Source organism: Mchenga conophoros, linkage group LG14 (assembly GCF_057382185.1).
Source record: "Mchenga conophoros isolate Kocher_MC1m ecotype Shallow Benthic linkage group LG14, M_conophoros_male_GT1.1, whole genome shotgun sequence".
In the NCBI taxonomy this organism is placed as follows: domain Eukaryota; kingdom Metazoa; phylum Chordata; class Actinopteri; order Cichliformes; family Cichlidae; genus Mchenga; species Mchenga conophoros.
This window is the reverse complement of record NC_140539.1, coordinates 1,355,758-1,373,277: the sequence shown is the minus strand read 5'-3', so window position 1 is coordinate 1,373,277 and position 17,520 is coordinate 1,355,758. Positions and strand designations below refer to the sequence as shown.

Below are 17,520 nucleotides of genomic sequence, written 5' to 3'. Positions count from 1 at the left end.
AAAACACACTGACAGTCACCTTAAGACTCTTTATACTGTAAGGTAAATGCCCTACAGTATTCTGGAGAAAGCCCAAACGACCCCCGTGAGCACTTTGGGGAGGAAGGGTATGAGGGAAGGATAAACAGCCTTTTAACAGGAAGAAAGGCTGATGTGAGCAGATGGGCGTGAGGGCAAAGAGAAAAGAGGATGCCATCGCCCACGTCCTACACACCACTCTCAGCCACGTGGACAAGAAACAGGGTAACTATGTGCGAATGCTGTTTGTTGATTACAGTTCAGCGTTTAACACAATAGTGCCCTGCAGACTGTTCACAAAGCTGAGGGATCTGGGACTTAACAGCCGTCTGTGTGCATGGGTGTTGGACTTCCTCACTGGCAGAACTCAGGTGGTGAGGGTGGGCAGGTGCTTCTCCAACAGCATCACCATCAACACAGGAGCACCTCAGGGATGTGTCCTCTCGCCACTGCTCTACTCCCTCTACACTTCAGACTTTGTGGCCACCCATGGCTCCAACACCATTGTGAAGTTTGCTGACGACACAGTGGTGTTGGGTGCCATCTCCAACAACGATGAGGCGGCCTACATGGATGAAGTGAAGAATCTGGCATCGTGGTGCCAGGACAACCACCTCCAGCTGAACGTCAGCAAGACCAAGGAGCTGGTGGTGGACTTCAGAAGGGGTCAGCACAGAGACTACAAGCCCATTATCATCAATGGAGCTCCAGTGGAGAGGGTGCAGTCCTTCAAGTATCTTGGTGTCCACATCTCCTCAGACCTGACATGGGCTGCCCACATTCAGGTCCAGACCAAAAAGGCTAGGCAGCGCCTGTATCACCTACGACAACTGAGGAAGTTCAGGGTCTCTCCAAAGATCCTCAGGATTTTCTATACAGGCGCTGTGGAGAGCATCCTCACACAGAACATGACATCGTGGTTCGGGAACAGCTGTGTGAAGGACCAAAAAGCTCTCCAGAGAGTGATCCGTACAGCAGAACGCTGCTGCAGGATTGCTCTCCCCCCGCTTCAGGACACCTACACCAGGAGATGCCGGACTAGAGCAGATACTGAAGGACCCGTCCCATCCTGGCAACAAACTGTTCCAACTTCTGCAATCTGGTAGAAGGTTCTGCATCTTCCGGGCAAGGACAGAGAGACTCAAGAGGAGCTTCTATCCCCAAGCCATCCGTGCCCTAAACACACACACCCGCCCTCTCACATCATCTATAATTGACTGAGACAGGACTCTTCCAGACACTAAACCAAGGCACAATGTACATTTCAATTCCTTTAACTTTAAATATGTTTATATTGTCTATCCTGTAAAATAGTCAGATGTCTATTCATATTAATGTACAGAATTCACCTGCTTGCTGCTACTACTGCACATTCACCCAGTGTGTATACTACAGTATATGTCTGTATATATATATATATATATATATATATATATATATATATATATATATATATGTATATATAATGTTCTTCCTCTACACCCCCCCCCAATTTTTGCACATGTCGAGGAGCGTGTCAGGCTACATTTCACTGTGTGTTATACTTGTATAACTATGCATGTGACAAATAATAAAGAACCTAGAACCTTGAACCTTGAAAAGAAGAACGAGAGCATAGGCAGACTGGGCCAAAGCTTATGGACACAGAAGACTGAAATGTGGGATATAAACAGGGAGACAGTGGCGTCATCGCGGTGCATCACATGAAGTCCTTCGGCAGTCTGAGCCTATAGCAACATAATTAAGCAATGTTTCAGGGTCACCTGATACCTTCGTCAAAATGGAAAGTTTTGATCCTAAAATCCTAAAAGTAGAGAACGTGTCAGTCTCCAGCACAGCAGGAAAGGCGTCTGAGAGAGGAAAGCTCCGCCCCCCATTCTGAGTGAGCAGCTCTCAGTCTGAAGGCACTATGAAAATATAGGACTTTTGGATGTGATAGGGCCTCATTATTCAAGGCTTTGCAGGATTTTAAGAAGGATTTTTAAATTCCCGGTACTCTCACTGCAGCACCTGAACCAACTGAAGGCAACTTTCAGAACAACCTGATGTTAATGACTTAGTAGTCCAGCCTAGAAATAATGCATGCATGAACTAGTGTTTTAGCATCACTCTTTTTACAGATAATAGCAATCCTGCATATTTGTTCAGAGCCCGTCGAAGGACATGATCTGAAAGTTCCTCACAGTGTTGCTGGACATCAAGGTAATGCCATCCAGAGTCTAGTTCTAAGATCTTTAGGGCCACAGAAAATAACCTCATTGTTTTTTGGATACAGCACAAGGAAACTGTAGAACTTTGTGTTTCAAAGTCACGGCTGCAGTATGAATAACTGATATGTGTCAACTGGCTTCAGGTAGGTGTTTGCTGAGTGGGGGCATTCCTACTATTCAATGTTATTTCAGGATATAATACTATAAATCTTTTATCATAAGCTTTATAACTGCATTATGGTTTGTTTGTTTTTTAAATATATATATATATAACTATATATTATATAAAAAGATGTTTTTATATTTTTAAAAATGAAACCATTTTTGTAACATTAATTATCATTATAATTTAAACACTTTGACTTATGACTGTAAATACATGTGACAGGGTAGACATCTTATGATGTTAACACATCAGTGAACCATTCTGAAACATGGAGAGAAAAAAGGCTGATGAAAGATGTTTTTGTAGATGATTTCTCTCCAAAAATATATACAACTGTAAGTCACATAATTAGAGGACCAATAAGGGGACCTATTTAGCAGGATTTCCATATGAGTAATAGGGAGGATTTATTTGAAAGACTTTAAGCATTAAAAATGTGTTCATGGAAAAACATCCAGTTAGTGTAGAAAATTATGTAGGTATGTATGTAAAAGTACGTTTTTCTAACAACATGCCAAAGAGAAGCACGTATAATGTGAATAGTATTGGTCCCAGCACATAACCCTGTGGGGTGAGTAACTTCTGTGCATGAACAAGACTCCCCGTTTACATGCACAATATGGAGTCTGTCAGACAGACATATTCAAACCATTGCAGTGCATGTCCTTTAACACCAACAGTGTAGCCTCTGAACTGTACAGGGTAACTCTGTAAGACACCCCACTAGGAGACAGTGCAACCGAACCCAGAGTGAATGTACCAATTTGTACATATATACACTCCACCCAAGTCATGGCCTCGCCAGATGCAAAGGCCGAGCCGGGGGGCGGAGGCAACAGTCTGCAGATGCAAGACTGGCCCGAGCCGGTCCCACAAGACGCAAGGACCGCGATAGAGCGGCCGCACAAGGACAGCCCAAAAGACGCCAAGCCGACTGCCAGGAAGCATAGCACACCGAGCTACCAATGGGGGTCCTGCAGACAGAGAGTCAGGCAATACGGCAGGGGAGCACAGGCTACTAAGCCACTCGAGCACAGCAGCTAAGCTAACAGACTTGCTAAGGGAGATAGGGGGCTGGGGGGGGCAGTGTCCAGGAAGGCTGCCGAAACAAGCTCCCACAATGGACACCACTACCACTATCACACACACAGTCACACAGTACCACATGTAAGTACTACCAGTGAACCGCACACGCACAAACAAACAAGTGGAGATCAAACAATCACCGGTGTCACGTTTGCAAAGCCGTTTTATCTGTAAGCTGTGGGGCGTGGCCAGGCTATCCAGAGTGTCTTAAAGAAGTATCCACACGCCATGACCAAGAGGGGGTCATACCCTGTACATATGGAATATGTAACGGAGTGGAGAGATAGTCTCGATATGATAGGGAACAAACGCTGCACTGAGGTCTAGCAGGACAAGCACAGAGATGAGTCCACTGTCAGAGGCCATAAGAAGATCATTTGTAACCTTCACTAAAGCTGTTTCTGTGCTGTGATGAGCTCTGAAACCTGACTGAAACTCTTCAAATAAACCTCTGCAGATGATCTGTTAGCTGTTTGACAACTACTCTTTCAAGGATGTTTGATATGAAAGGAAGGTTGGAGATTGGCCTATAATTAGCTAAGACTGCTGGGTCTAGAGATGCTTTTTGAGTAAAGGTGTAACTACAGCCAGCTTGAAGGCCTGTGGTACATAGCCGATCATTAGAGATAGGTTGATCATATTTAAGATCGAAGAATTAATTAATGGCAGGACTTCTTTGAGCAGTTTTGTAGGAATGGGGTCTAAAAGACACGTTGATGGTTTGGAGGAAGTAATTATTGAAGTTAACTCAGAAAGATCAATTAGAGAAAAAGAGTCTAACTTAACATCAATGGTACTAAGAGTAGCTGTAGATAATATTACATCTGTGGGATGATTATTGGTAATTTTTTCTCTAATGATAAAAATTTTATTTGTGAAGAAGTTCATGAAGTCATTACTAGTTAACGTTAAAGGGATTGTTGGCTCAAAAGAGCTCTGACTGTTTGTCAGCCTGGCTACAGAGCTGAAGAGAAACCTGGGGTTGTTCTTATTTTCTTCAATCAGTGATGAATAGTAAGATGTTCTGGCTTTGTGGAGGGCTTTCTTATAAAGCAGCAAACTATTTCTCCAGGCTAAATGATGATCCTCTAAATTTGTGACACGCCATTTCCTCTCCAGATTACGAGTCATCTGCTTTAGGCTACGTGTTTGAGAATTATACCACGGAGTCAGGTACTTCTGATTAGAGACCTTAGTTTTCACAGTGAAAACTGGATACTGTAGCTCAGCCAGCCTTCTTCAAGATCAATACTGGCGTCCGACAAGGATGCGTGCTATCCCCTTTCCTCTTCCTGTTGGTAATTGACTTCATCATGCGACGATCAGTTGACCAAGCTGGCATCGGTGTGCCCTGGCACGAAGCGCGTAATCTCACTGACTTGGACTTCGCAGATGACATCGCCCTGCTGGGCTCGACTCAGGAAGACCTCCAAAAGTTGACCGTGGCCCTGCAGAGGGAGGCAACGAAAGTTGGATTAAGAATCAGTGCCAAAAAAACCAAGGTACTCCGAGTTGGCTATGCACGTGCCCGCATTCCTGTCATGATCAACCAACAACGTGCTGAAGAGGTGGAGAATTTTACATATCTTGGCAGCATCATCTCGAATGACGGGGTCTCTGATCGGGATGTCGACGCCAGAGTAGGGAAGGCAGTTGGTGTCCTGCGACGTCTCCAACCTATTTGGAACTCGACTTCCCTGAATGTAAGGGTCAAGATCAGACTACTGAACTCTATCGTCTTCCCTACTGCACTTTACGCTAGTGAAACCTGGCGCTCAACAAGTGCAACTATTCAACACCTGAACGTGCTTCAACAACGTGGCTTGCGGCGAATCCTGAGAATTTCCTACCGGGACCGAATAACAAATGAGGAGGTCCTACGAAGAGCAGGCACCCGCCCATTAGCCGATGTTGTTGCAGAAAGACGCTTTCGCTTTGCGGGACATATTTTACGCCTACCCCCTCATCGCCCAGCTAAGATTGCCATGACATGGCGTCCACGAACTGGCAAGCGAAAGCAAGGCCGACCAAAGACCACATGGCGTCGAACATTTATGGACGACCTGAGAACGGTCGACATTGCCTGGGACGAAGCTGAAGCAGTCGCTGCTGACCGACATCGATGGAGATCACTAGCTGCCCGATGCGCCGCTCGGCGTAGGAGGAACTAAGTACTAAGTAAGTACAGTATCCAGAGTCGTACGTAGTGAGGAGGTGAAATTATTAACAAGATAATCGACCTCTGTTGGGGTAGCGTTCAGATAGCTGCTCTGCTCTGTGTTGGTACAGGGCATTGGAGATGATAACAGTGGGTGGATTATATTCTTAAACTTAGTTACAGCGCTTTCAGAAAGACATCTACTGTGATAAAGTCTACTCTCCACTGCTGTGTAATCAATTATTGTAAATGTAAATGTTATCAGGAAATGATCAGACAGCAGAGGGTTTTCAGGAAACACTGTTAAATGTTCAGTTTCTATGCCATATGTTAAAACAAGATCTAGAGTGTGATTAAAGTGGTGGGTGGGTTCTTTTACATTTTGAGAGAAGCCAATTGAGTCTAATAACAGATTAAATGCCATGTTGAGGCTGTCATTTTTAGCATCTACATGGATGTTAAAATCACCCACAATAATTATTTTATCTGAGCTCAGAACTAAATCAGATAAAAAGTCTGAGAAATCAGACAGAAACTCTGTGTAAGGCCCAGGTGGACGATAGATGATAACAAGTAAGACTGGTTTCTGAGTTTTACAGCTGGGGTGGACGAGGCTAAGCATCAGACTTTCAAATGAATTAAAAGTCTGTCTTGGTCTTTCATTAATTAATAGGCTGGTGTGAGAAATTGCTGCCACACCGCCCCCCCGGCCTGTGCTTCGAGATTTCTGGTAGTTAGAATGACTCGGGGGTGTTGATTCATTTAAACTAACATAATCATCCTGCTGCAATCAGGTTTCTGTAAGGCAGAGTAAATCAATTTGTTGATCAATTATTAAGTCATGTACTAACAGAGACTTGGAGGAGAGAGACCTAATATTTAATAATCCACATTTCACTGTTTTACTCTTTGGTTCAGATGTGGATACTGTATTGTTCTTTCTTTGTGATTGTTTATGTTTAAGTTGTTTGTTGCTGGTTTTTAGTTTGTTTTTTGTCTTTTTGGAAGCTGACACAGTCTCTATGGAGATGGGTTTTTGGGGGGGTAGCAGGAGGAGAGAAGCTGCAGAGAGGCGTGTAAGACTGCAACTCTGCTTCCTGGTCCCAACTCTGGATAGTCATATTTTGGGGGGTTTAATAAATTTGTCCATATTTCTAGAAATGAGAGCTGCTCCATCCAAAGTGGGATGGATGCCGTCTCTCCTAACAAGACCAGGTTTCCTCCAGAAGGTTTGCCAATTATCTATGAAGCCCACATCGTTTCTGGGACACCACTCAGACAGCCAGCAATTTAAGGAGAACATGCGGCTAAACATGTCACCCCTGGTCTGATTGGGGAGGGGACCAGAGAAAACTACAGAGTCCCACATTGTTTTGGCAAAGTTGCACACCGATTCAATATTGATTTTAGTGACCTCCGATTGGTGTAACCGGGTGTCATTACTGCCGACGTGAATTATGATTTTACTGAATTACTTTTACCCTTGGCCAGCAGTTTTAAGTGTAAGCATTAATTAGATAAGAGGAACAGACCTGAGAATGGCTCTGTACCAGATGGCATCAAATACTGCTGGATCAGTGACAGGTATGCAGGCATAGGGCATTTAAAGCTTTATACCTGCACAGTTTCTGTATCACAAGCAATATGATATGTTTGTATGTCATACTGTTGCTGTCACTGTAACAGTAGTGGAACCAGAATATTTTTGTGTTGGTGACCAGAATGAGACCATGACTGACATTTGGTTGGGACAGACACTGATTAGTTGTTCATTCTTTTGGTCACTCACCCACTCTTGCTCAGTGCATCATGTGGATTCGTGCTAACCTGTTCTGGGTTAAGCTGAATTGATGCCATGGCAATTGGTTTCATTTAGCTTTAAACAGTTTTTATGTCCTGACTGTTGGAGTTATCCACAAGCAGCAGACATCATGCCGATTAATATCTCACAGGTAATAACGAACACCCTACAGTTGTTAAAACGTTGATATAAATATCATTAATGCATCATTGTATTGCAAAGCTGTGTGTGATGTTAGGAGCCCATACACACAGCGCTGTGGGAGAGTGTGACTTCTGTACAGAGCGTTGCTGGTGTTGCTTTCCAGCCTCTCCCGCATCCCCCCCCCCTCCCCTCCGTATCCAGTGTCCTACTGAAATAATTCCAACTGGCCTCTCCTGACACTGTTCCTCAACCCACTGCTCCACCCCATCCCTGCAGCGGAGCCATAAACCACACCCATCCACACTGTGTATTAAATTGTGTTTGAATCCAGTCGTCTTTTTCTGGGTGTGAAGCATGTGTACTGTTTTAATTCACTATTTAAAAATATTATATTATGATATTACAATGTGTTTGTATATAAACGTGTCTAACACAAAAACCCCAAATCAAACCTGCCATGTTCCTGAGTCTGACCCAGTGTTTTGTGTTTAATTTTGTTGTTCTTGCTTGTAGTTTGAGTCACTATGTCCTCCGTGTGTTCCACATGTCATATTCAGTCTATTTCTCAGTGTCAAGTCCACATCTTTGTGAACTGTCTCATGTTTCCTGTTTTATTTTGATAGTCCCTGTCCTGTGTGCAGTGTGTCTGGTTTTGCTTCCCCTTGTCATGTTATGCCTAAATGATCCCAGCTCTGTCTCTCCTGTCTCCAATTCCCTGATTACTCCGGTGTGTATTTAAGCCCTGTTTTCTCCTTGCTCTGTGTTGTGTCGTACCCTCATTATGCTGTAACGGCCCTGAAAAGCTTAGAAATATGGTCTCTAACCAGATTCTTACTCTGGATGGCATTACCTTGGCCTCCAGTAACGCTGTGAGGAACCTTGGAGTCATTTTTGACCAGGACATGTCCTTCAACACACATATTAAACACATATGTAAGACTGCTTTCTTCCATTTGTGCAACATCTCTAAAGTTAGAAATATCCTGTCTCAGAGTGACGCTGAAAAACTAGTTCATGCATTTATTACTTCCAGGCTGGACGACTGTAATTCATTATTATCAGGATGTCCTAAAAACTCCCTGAAAAGCCTTCAGCTAATCCAAAATGCTGCAGCAAGAGTCCTGACAGGGACTAGAAAGAGAGAGCAGATTTCTCCTGTTTTGGCTTCCTGTTAAATGCAGAATTCAAAATCCTGCTCCTCACATACAAGGTCTTAAATAATCAGGCCCCATCTGATCTTAATGACCTTGTAGTACCATATCACCCTATTAGAGCACTTCGCTCTCGCTCTGCAGGCCTACTTGTTGTTCCTAGAGTATTTAAAAGTAGAATGGGAGGCAGAGCCTTCAGTTTTCAGGCCCCTCTTCTGTGGAACCAGCTTCCAGTTTGGATTCGGGAGACAGACACTATCTCTACTTTCAAGATTAGGCTTCAAACTTTCCTTTTTGCTAAAGCATATAGTTAGGGCTGGACCAGGTGATCCTGAATCCTCCCTTAGTTATGCTGCAATAGACGTAGGCTGCCGGGGATTCCCATGATGCATTGAGTTTTTCCTTTCCAGTCACCTTTCTCACTCACTATGTATTAACAGACCTCTCTGCATTGAATCATATCTGTTTTTAACCTCTGTCTCTCTTCCACAGCATGTCTTTATCCGGTCTTCCTTCTCTCATCCCAACCAATCACAGCAGATGGCCCCGCCCCTCCCTGAGCCTGGTTCTGCCGGAGGTTTCTTCCTGTTAAAAGGGAGTTTTTCCTTCCCACTGTCATCAAAGTGCTTGTTCATAGGGGGTCATATGATTGTTGGGTTTTTCTCTGTATGTGTTATTGTAGGGTCTACCGTACAATATAAAGCACCATGAGGCGACTGCGGTTGTGATTTAGCGCTGTGTAAATAATGTGTTTCCTCTGTGGTCCTTGAGGAGTCCTAGTTCTAGTTTTAGTTCACGCTCTTGTGTTTGGATCGTTTGTGCTGCAGCAGTGAAGCTGCAGCAGTGAAGCTGCCTCTTCAGTTAACTTTTTAAGTTTGAGTCCTGCGTTTGGGTCCACCTGCTGCCTGCGAATCAGCCGAAACCATGACAAGAAACAAACACACTGGGTTACATTAATGTATGTGGTGAACACTTTGGAAGAAATCTACAGGTTGTCGTCAGACCTGGAGAGAGAATGTCTGACTAACAAATGATTTAATGAAAGAAGTTAAAGCCTAAAATAAATAAATGAATAGTGACAAACAAAATTATTCCTCTGTACTTGAATTAAGAAGGGTTTATGTTACAATAAATGTTCATGTGAGAATGTGCTAAAGACAAATCTAACTGAATTAGAATTAAACAAACTGAACGAAACATGAAGTGAATTATATCCATTTGAATGTTCAAATGTGATGTAGATGTGAATTCCCTTTGTTAAGAATAACAAGGCAAATGTAATTAAGAGATTTTAAAGTTTAAAGGTTTAAACTTTGTGCTAAATCAGAGAGAGTGAGAGAGATAAGGTGTGAATGGACATCAAATGATTTAAACTTCAGCAGTTTTATTGAATGGCCAAAATGTGAAGATGTGACGTCGAGTAGGAGAGGGAGGAATAAAAGTGGGTGTAAAAGAGATTCAGGGTTCAAGTTGTGGACATTCACTTTTTAACCTTTAGTGAAACAGTAAAAGTCTGAGGATTATTCTTATTATATCCGAGCCATAATAAAATAATCTTTCCTTGGAGCCTGCTGTCTAGGCTACTAGACAGCAGGCTCGTGCCATAATCAATATGGCAGCTACCGTTGCCAAGTGGGACTGATAGGACTCGACCTGCGAGGTTACTCAGGCTGCCTCACCTGGATGATTTCAAGCTAGTTATTGCTGGGCGAGTCCCCTCACCCACATGTTGCATTATCTCACAGGATCAGGAATTAGGACTGTTTTTTTTATCAGAGAGAGAAATTAACTTCCTAGATGCAGTCGTGATGCATGCTCAATCATCCAGGTAAGTAAATCTCCAAAAGCTGATTTTCATTGCAGTCAGCTGAGACTGAAGAAGTCACCTGGATGAGTGACGAAATGTTTCTCCCACAAAATGCTACGTCCTGATGAACAGAATCAACTTTTGGAGATTCCTATATGCAGGTTTTTTTGTGGGCCTTGCAGATCGACCAAAAACAAACCAACAAAAAAAATACAGTGAAGCATTCAGTGTTTGAGTAAATGTAAAATATGATAAAACAAACTAAAATCTCACACAGGAAAGTGACAGAACCCAGATCATGTGGAGCTTTTTACTGGGACACGCTTAAAAGAAATCTCTTCAGTGTTGTGAAGGAGAAAAAAATCCAGGTCATGTCTGGTTTAATCACATGGTTCATTTAATACTGTCGATACGTGGTTGCTTTAATCATTCACTGCACCTGTTTATTTATGATTCTTCTATTGTGGGGTTTTTGTGTGTGTTTTTGCAGAATTAAGGCAGTTTTCTATTTTCTTTCATTGCAGGGCATCTGAACTCTCAGGGCCACCGTAGCTGGGCTGTTGGATACAAAATATCCTAATTTCATGCTGACTCTATCCTACCTGTGGGTAGGATTTTGTACAAAAATGTCTTTTGTTTGTTCTTTAAACATGAAATTTTAGTAATTCATCCTGGAATGAAGTGTGTGGAGGGCTGAAGCCATCAAAAAGAGTCTGATAGGAAACAAACCACAAAACCAAAAAACATGTTCCAGATATATCAAAGGTTTTTGTAGGACGAGCAAATGGTGTCAGCTTTTAAATCCTTACTTCATTTTTCATTTGTCTGTTTATCCTGTTTATTTTACCTTCAAATGTGCTGTGTTATTTGCTGAAGTGTTTTCCAGTCGGCTGACAGTATGGAGGAGAGAGTTTCAGCAGTGAGTGTCTGCAGCCCTCTGCAAAACACGGTGGAAGTGTTGTCATGGTTTGATGGCTTCATCAGAAAAATGAAATTATTAATGAGGAAAACTATAATTAGATTTTGATCATGCATCTGATCATGCATCATACATCTAGACTGATTGATAACAGTTTCATTTTCCAACATGTGATCACAAAAAAAACTGCCAGTGCACAAAAATATACCATGAATGCACACTATCGTGTGTGTGTGTGTGTGTGTGTGTGTGTGTGTGTGTGTGTGTGTGTGTGTGTGTGTGTGTGTGGAAAGACAGAATGCTTTCATAAACATTTCCATTTGTGGCCTGTAGGTGGAGCCGCTGCGCCGCGGCTGCAGGAGGGGGCGCTGTGAGAAGAGGCGGACAATGCTGGGCGAGGAAACGGGGATGTGCAGAGAAGAGAGCACTTTGTTTAAAGCAGGATGCACAAAGATTGATTTTAATGGACGAATAGAAATGATGATGATGATGATGATGATGATGTGTTAGCACATATCAGTTTTTAATCAGTTTGCTGTTCTTATGGCGCGAGGACGCCCTAATAATCTAACAATGTTACTGCAGCATCTATGATGAATAATGTTATAGATGCTGCAGTCATAATCAAGCTTTGAGTTATTATTACTGTAATAAATGTAATAATATTCATAGATCCGGGTCTTAATTCACATATTTTGACCGGTTTATGGCACAATTTTATTTTGGATGCATTTATCCAAGTGTGATGAATGTAACGTTGATATAGTTGAGTTCATTTTATCTTCTGACCTTCGCACCACAAACAGTCTGAGAAATAAAATACACTCGAAGTGTAGTGTAAGGGACTTCAGTGCAAAGAAGGAGCTGCAATGTTTGTTTTTAGTTTCGTTATTTATTCATTTATTTATTTATTTACTCGATTTCAACACAGATTTGATAGAAAATCTAAAATAATAACCGTTTTTGATCATAATGATCATAAATCATAATGCTGGGGGAGTTAAACATTTCAAAGGCCGGTTCTTAAACGGCACACTTTACCGGAAACCTTTGATCCTGAAACGCATTTTTATTTTCATGAAAATATAACCAAGACAAGGACAGAACTGTGCGTGAAGCTGCTGAGCCTCTCTCCCTGTTCTCCCAGCAGGTGTGAGCACTCTGATGGAGCTGGAGGCCCTGCCATGCCAACGAGGGCTGTTGGCCCTTGCCACACCCACTTTCCCTCTTTGCCACTTTTAATGTATTTTTTATGAAATAAACTTTTTAAAATGCGTGACTAGGCTAAACGCGAGGTTTGAGGTGAAATGCGCTCTTAAGGTTGCACGGAAGCAGTCGTGGGTGCTGCAGTGCTAAGTGAAGGGGGCTGATGCTGGGATAGTGCAAAAGGAGGGTAAAATGAATAAAAGTGCATTTTTTTCGAGGTTAAAGTGTAAAATACTAATATATGAGATTAAAGTGGATTTGATACAGTGTTCATGCTTAGTGATTTTACTGAAAATCGATTTGAGAGAGTTGCCTCTGAATATTCAAATGGTAAGTAACGCGCAATCAAATCATTGTCAAATCATTGAGTTCTAGGGGTTTTAAATAGAGGGAATGGAGGGAGAAAATCTCAAACTAATATGTCCCCAGCTCTATTACAATCATTCTGTATGCTCTGGCTCTGCTGTAAGACATTTGTGTTGCTATTTTTGGAGATTTTTGCAGAAATTTCGTTCTTGGCCATTTTGCTGAGGCAGAAAAGGACATTGTTGAGTCCCTCAGCTCTTCTCCAGGAATCATCTCTCCATCCCAGCCATCATGTCCGGTGAGTTTCACCTCGGATTTTCTTCAGGAAATCATTTTCTTGCATTTTTCCCTGTTTGGAAGACAAAGGAGGGGGGGGGGGGGTGTAATGTAGAGTTTATTGGAAATATTGAAAGCACACGATTTGTGTGTTTAAGTGGAGTGCTCACCCCCCATAAATGCCCACTTCTTCCCATATTTAAATTAAAGTAGAATGGGCTAGATTAAACTTCCACGTGTAGAATAACTTTAATGCCACCTGATTCCACCTGTTTGTGTAGCGTTCTCCACTCAAAGACTTCTCCAAGCTTCACTGGCGTTTATGGCTTTACTGTGTGTTATAGTTCTGCCGACTGTCGTCTGTCGACGCACATCAGGACGCGCAGATGATCATTTTTAAAGATCATTTTAAGTTTGGAAAAATTCAACTGGAAGTCTCGCGGGCTGTGTGGTCGGGCTGTCTGTGCGCAACAGGGTGTTCTGTGTGTTCGAGTGGGATGTGTCTGCCTTTCGTTTTGGCCAGCGTCTGCCACATTTAAGACAAATCATAAAGTAGCATTTCTCTGTATGAATATTTATCAGATGAGGTTTCATCTCTTAACACATTCTCTAAAATGTTCGCAGCCCTGAATGCTTTAAATATCGCCTTTAGGCCTAAATCGCCCGCACCTATACGAGACGTTCTTTCACCGTATCTTAATCAAGCTTCAAGTAAGGAAGAAAAAACTGCCAATTACTCCCATTGCCTTTAACTGTCAGGCGTTCGTGGTGGGGGGCAGGGGTGATTTGAATAAAGTAACGGAGATTGGTGTAGAGCTCGGGGTTTTGAATTGTAAACAGCACCGGGCTGAAATCGCCTCGAAATTTTTCCATAACGACCTGATCAAACTTTCACTAAGTGACCGCGCACGTGCACCACGCGGGAGGCTCGTTTCCTTGAAAACTGCAACGCTTCGATCCAAAAGCGCAGATCAGCGGCTCCTTCTAGTTTCGAAATTTTGTTCCGTTTTGGTCGCGGATCGCTTTGCTGACTCTTTGTCTGCGCGCTTCAGCTTTAACCTCATCCCACCGTGCCAGACAAACTTCTCTTTCATCTCCTCGCCTATTTTTATTTACTTTACATTCATTCGATCGTATATGCGTAATAAAATCTACTTACTTTAACGCGTTAAGAGCCGATTTCTTCTGCCTCTGACTGGGGCGTGGCAGCTCAGGGCTACAGGGTGCAGTGAAAACGTCTCCCGACCGGGAGGCTCCGGGGAGGGGATCAGCCGCCAGTAACACTCAGAAACACTGAGCGGTGGAAACGACCTTTACGCACCGGTGATAAAATAGGATCTTTGGATAATTCAAAGCACTTCGTTATATTCTTTTACAAAATCTTAAAAGACAATCTTTCAGCAGTTTATTAGAATGAAGCGACACTTCATGGAGCGATTTCAGTTTACTGGAAACAAAATAAGCTGTGATGTGTAAGAAATGCTTTGTGGTGCTTTACTGGAGGAGCAGGGAGAGGGAGGAGAAGAGTGCACGACTGGTTTAGTTTGCTTTAAGAGGAGATTACTGCGCATGAGTGACACACTGTGCTCTTCATTAAGATCAACTGAAGGTGTACCCGGGGGTCCGGGTGAAGATCACGGTCAAGGAGTTGCTGCGGAGGCACAGAGAGAAGGAGGCCAACAACAAGAAGCTTAATGCGGTAACTCCTCCCTCCCCCACGCCTCTTTACCCTTGTCCCCTGCTCTCAGTCTCACCTTTTTTCTGCTGAGAATACCGCTCTGTGCAAGCCTGCACCTGTAAATCACTGATAGCCCGTTTTATCAAAATAAGCCACTCAACTCATTTACAGGAAAGCAGCCATTAATAATCTGGTATCGCCTTCCCCCTCCTCTGTATTTCTCTTTCTTCCTGATCAGCAGATGCATCAGGCTTGCTTGGAACTACAGGAGCTTCGCGCGTCCACTTTCCAAAGTAGGTTTGTCCACCCAGTGTGCTAAAATACATCCCAGAAAGACACACATGCACTACAGCGGCCTGCCCTAAGCGTCACAGTCTGATGATCTTAATCAAGTTGTTTGTTTGTTTGTTTGTTTGTTTGTTTGTTTGTTTGTTTGTTTGTTTGTTTGTTTGGGGGGTCAAAAATTCTGTAAAATAAACATATAAATATGCATCAATTATTGAGGACGCCTTTTTCAGTTGGACGGGGGGCAAGAGGCATTCAGATTTCAGAGGGGTGGAGTTCCACCGTGGTCTCTCAGACCACGCCCTTTCAAAGTGGTCGCAGATATATCCTAGTCCGTGATTAAATGATAGGCAATGATTAACCCAGAGCGTGTGGTTCGCTTGTTTTCATCGCATGTGTTTGTATTCTGGATATTTTCGGTCTGACTGTTACACTGAATCTCGGCAGGTGGCCATGTGGCTCCTCCTCCCTCTGTCCCCCCAGCTGAAGCCAGCAGCTGCGGGTCGCTGGCCCTCCAGCTTCGAGCCACCATCTCGTTTCCAGTCCCTGACAGCGCGTGCAACATCCAGATGCAGGAGTGCGGCATCCAGGTGCAGCAGCAGCAGCAGTTTGGGGATGTGATGTTGCCCGGCAACGGATACGGTGGTACCACCTACGACACCCCTCTGCCTCCTTTTCCAACCTCCCCTCAGCCTTGGTACCACGGACTGTCCTCAGATGCGGACTACTACGGCCAGGGGATGGTAGGTCTCAGCTGGCACCAACGAAACACCGTCATTAAAGAAATAATCAGAAACTGGGATTTCTTAAAACTTTTGTGACAAAACGGAAAAATTTCCTAGTTTTTCTGTTTGTGACCAAAATTGAAAGATTGTTTTAAAAGCATACGAGATACGAGCAATAGCAATGCGTTTATTTGGAACAGAGGTTTGGTGTGGTGGTCGTTTATTTCCACAAACACTGTCAGTGTCTGTTCAGCATGTAGTGGATAGGTTTGTGTGGATATATTTGAAGGAGCTAGTCTTGCTTTGACTGTGATTACAGCTGTTTGTGTTTGATAAAATGACCTGTCTGGCAGGATAAACAGCTGCATGTCAGTTTTGTAAGCTGTCTGCACACAAATGAATGCATTAAATCAAAAACACCACTCACAAGTGTTCCTGGTGAGCCCTGGGCCTAGCTTTGGTTGGATGACCACCATGTGGCACACCTGCAGTCCTGCCCAAAGTAATTTCGATGTCCTCCTCTCTTTCAGGCCCCTTGCTCCTCATTGGAGTCACTGACTTTCTGCAACCCTGTGGATCCCAACACTTATTCCCCACAGGACTCCTTCTCTTCCTCCTCCTCCTCCTCATGCTATGACTCGCCCACCAGAATGGAGTCAAGCTTCAGCCCACAGCAATACCACTATCAGCACTGTGGCCCCCAGGAATATTACAGCTTGCCACACTGTTGGTCAGGCCAGCAGGAGAGCCCCCCCACCCCAGAATGCGCACCTTACTTTGCTCCCACAGACTATCCCCAGGTGTATCCTGTAGAAGACAGCTGTTTCCAGAAGGATTTCCCGCTGAGCTCTGAGATGTGCTACAATGCTTTATGATGAGACCGTGAACAGTATTACTTTGTATCCTGACTGTAAATACGATTTGGCTCAGTGAGGTTGTTTGCTTTGCATTTCACTTGGTCTGCTTTACTTTAATCAATTCATTTGTAATAAAAACTAAATGATATATTTTCATACGCTAATGTTTTGCTGCACAAAATAAAAATGTGTAAAAGTCAGCACTGTGCTTGTAATGTGCGCTTGTCTATTGCAGAGTTTCCACTGTAAAAGTCGGGATGTTTGCTTCAGCCAGCAGGTTCAGACTTCACCCTGTGAACATGCCCTGTAGCCACAGGTAACAAATAAAAGTGAAAAATGTGGGAAGAGTGTGAAAGTAAATATCACAGGCTGATAACATGTCAGGGCTGAACTCAGCTGTAACGCAACAATTGGAAATGAAGGCAAGGAAACGTCTGAGATTTGACTTTGGCCTGCAGGGCAGTATTTCACTGGGAGTTCAGAGATCAAAGGAGAACAGATTAACAGACAAGCCGACTCACAGTGGCTGCAGCTCAGCTAACAGAGCAGGACGTCTGCTAATCAGAGGGTTGGTTTGGCTTTTTCAAGAATGCTTGAGCTCCGAGTTGTCGCGTAATGCTGGAGTCGCTGTGTGTGAATGAGACTGGTATTTAAAAAGTACTTTGACTCCTCAGACAGGTGTCAGTCCATTTATCTGATTTTTTCAACAAACTCTCAATAATTTCTC

At 43.4% G+C, this 17,520-nt stretch overlaps 1 protein-coding gene and 1 long non-coding RNA gene across 3 annotated transcripts; one reads left to right on the top strand and one right to left on the bottom strand.

Annotated features, from left to right (window-relative positions):
• Positions 1-12,332: 12,332 nt before the first annotated feature.
• LOC146559047 (uncharacterized) lies at positions 12,333-16,798 on the bottom strand. The gene is made up of 2 exons (XR_014888289.1): positions 16,364-16,798; positions 12,333-13,321 (listed from the first exon to the last, which is right to left on the bottom strand). It is a non-coding gene; the product is annotated as an uncharacterized LOC146559047 (long non-coding RNA).
• Positions 14,083-16,993, top strand: pou2af3 (POU class 2 homeobox associating factor 3). 2 transcript variants are annotated; one of them, XM_085244838.1, is made up of 5 exons: positions 14,083-14,720; positions 14,847-14,947; positions 15,168-15,219; positions 15,659-15,954; positions 16,467-16,993. In XM_085244838.1, exons 1-5 carry the CDS (start codon positions 14,717-14,719, stop codon positions 16,809-16,811), a joined length of 798 nt encoding a protein of 265 aa, XP_085100964.1. In that variant the 5' UTR covers positions 14,083-14,716; the 3' UTR covers positions 16,812-16,993. The 2 variants fall into 2 exon arrangements, with proteins under 2 accessions (XP_085100964.1, XP_085100963.1); XM_085244837.1 differs by having other exon boundaries at positions 14,084-14,720; positions 15,165-15,219.
• The last annotated feature ends 527 nt before the right edge of the window (positions 16,994-17,520 follow it).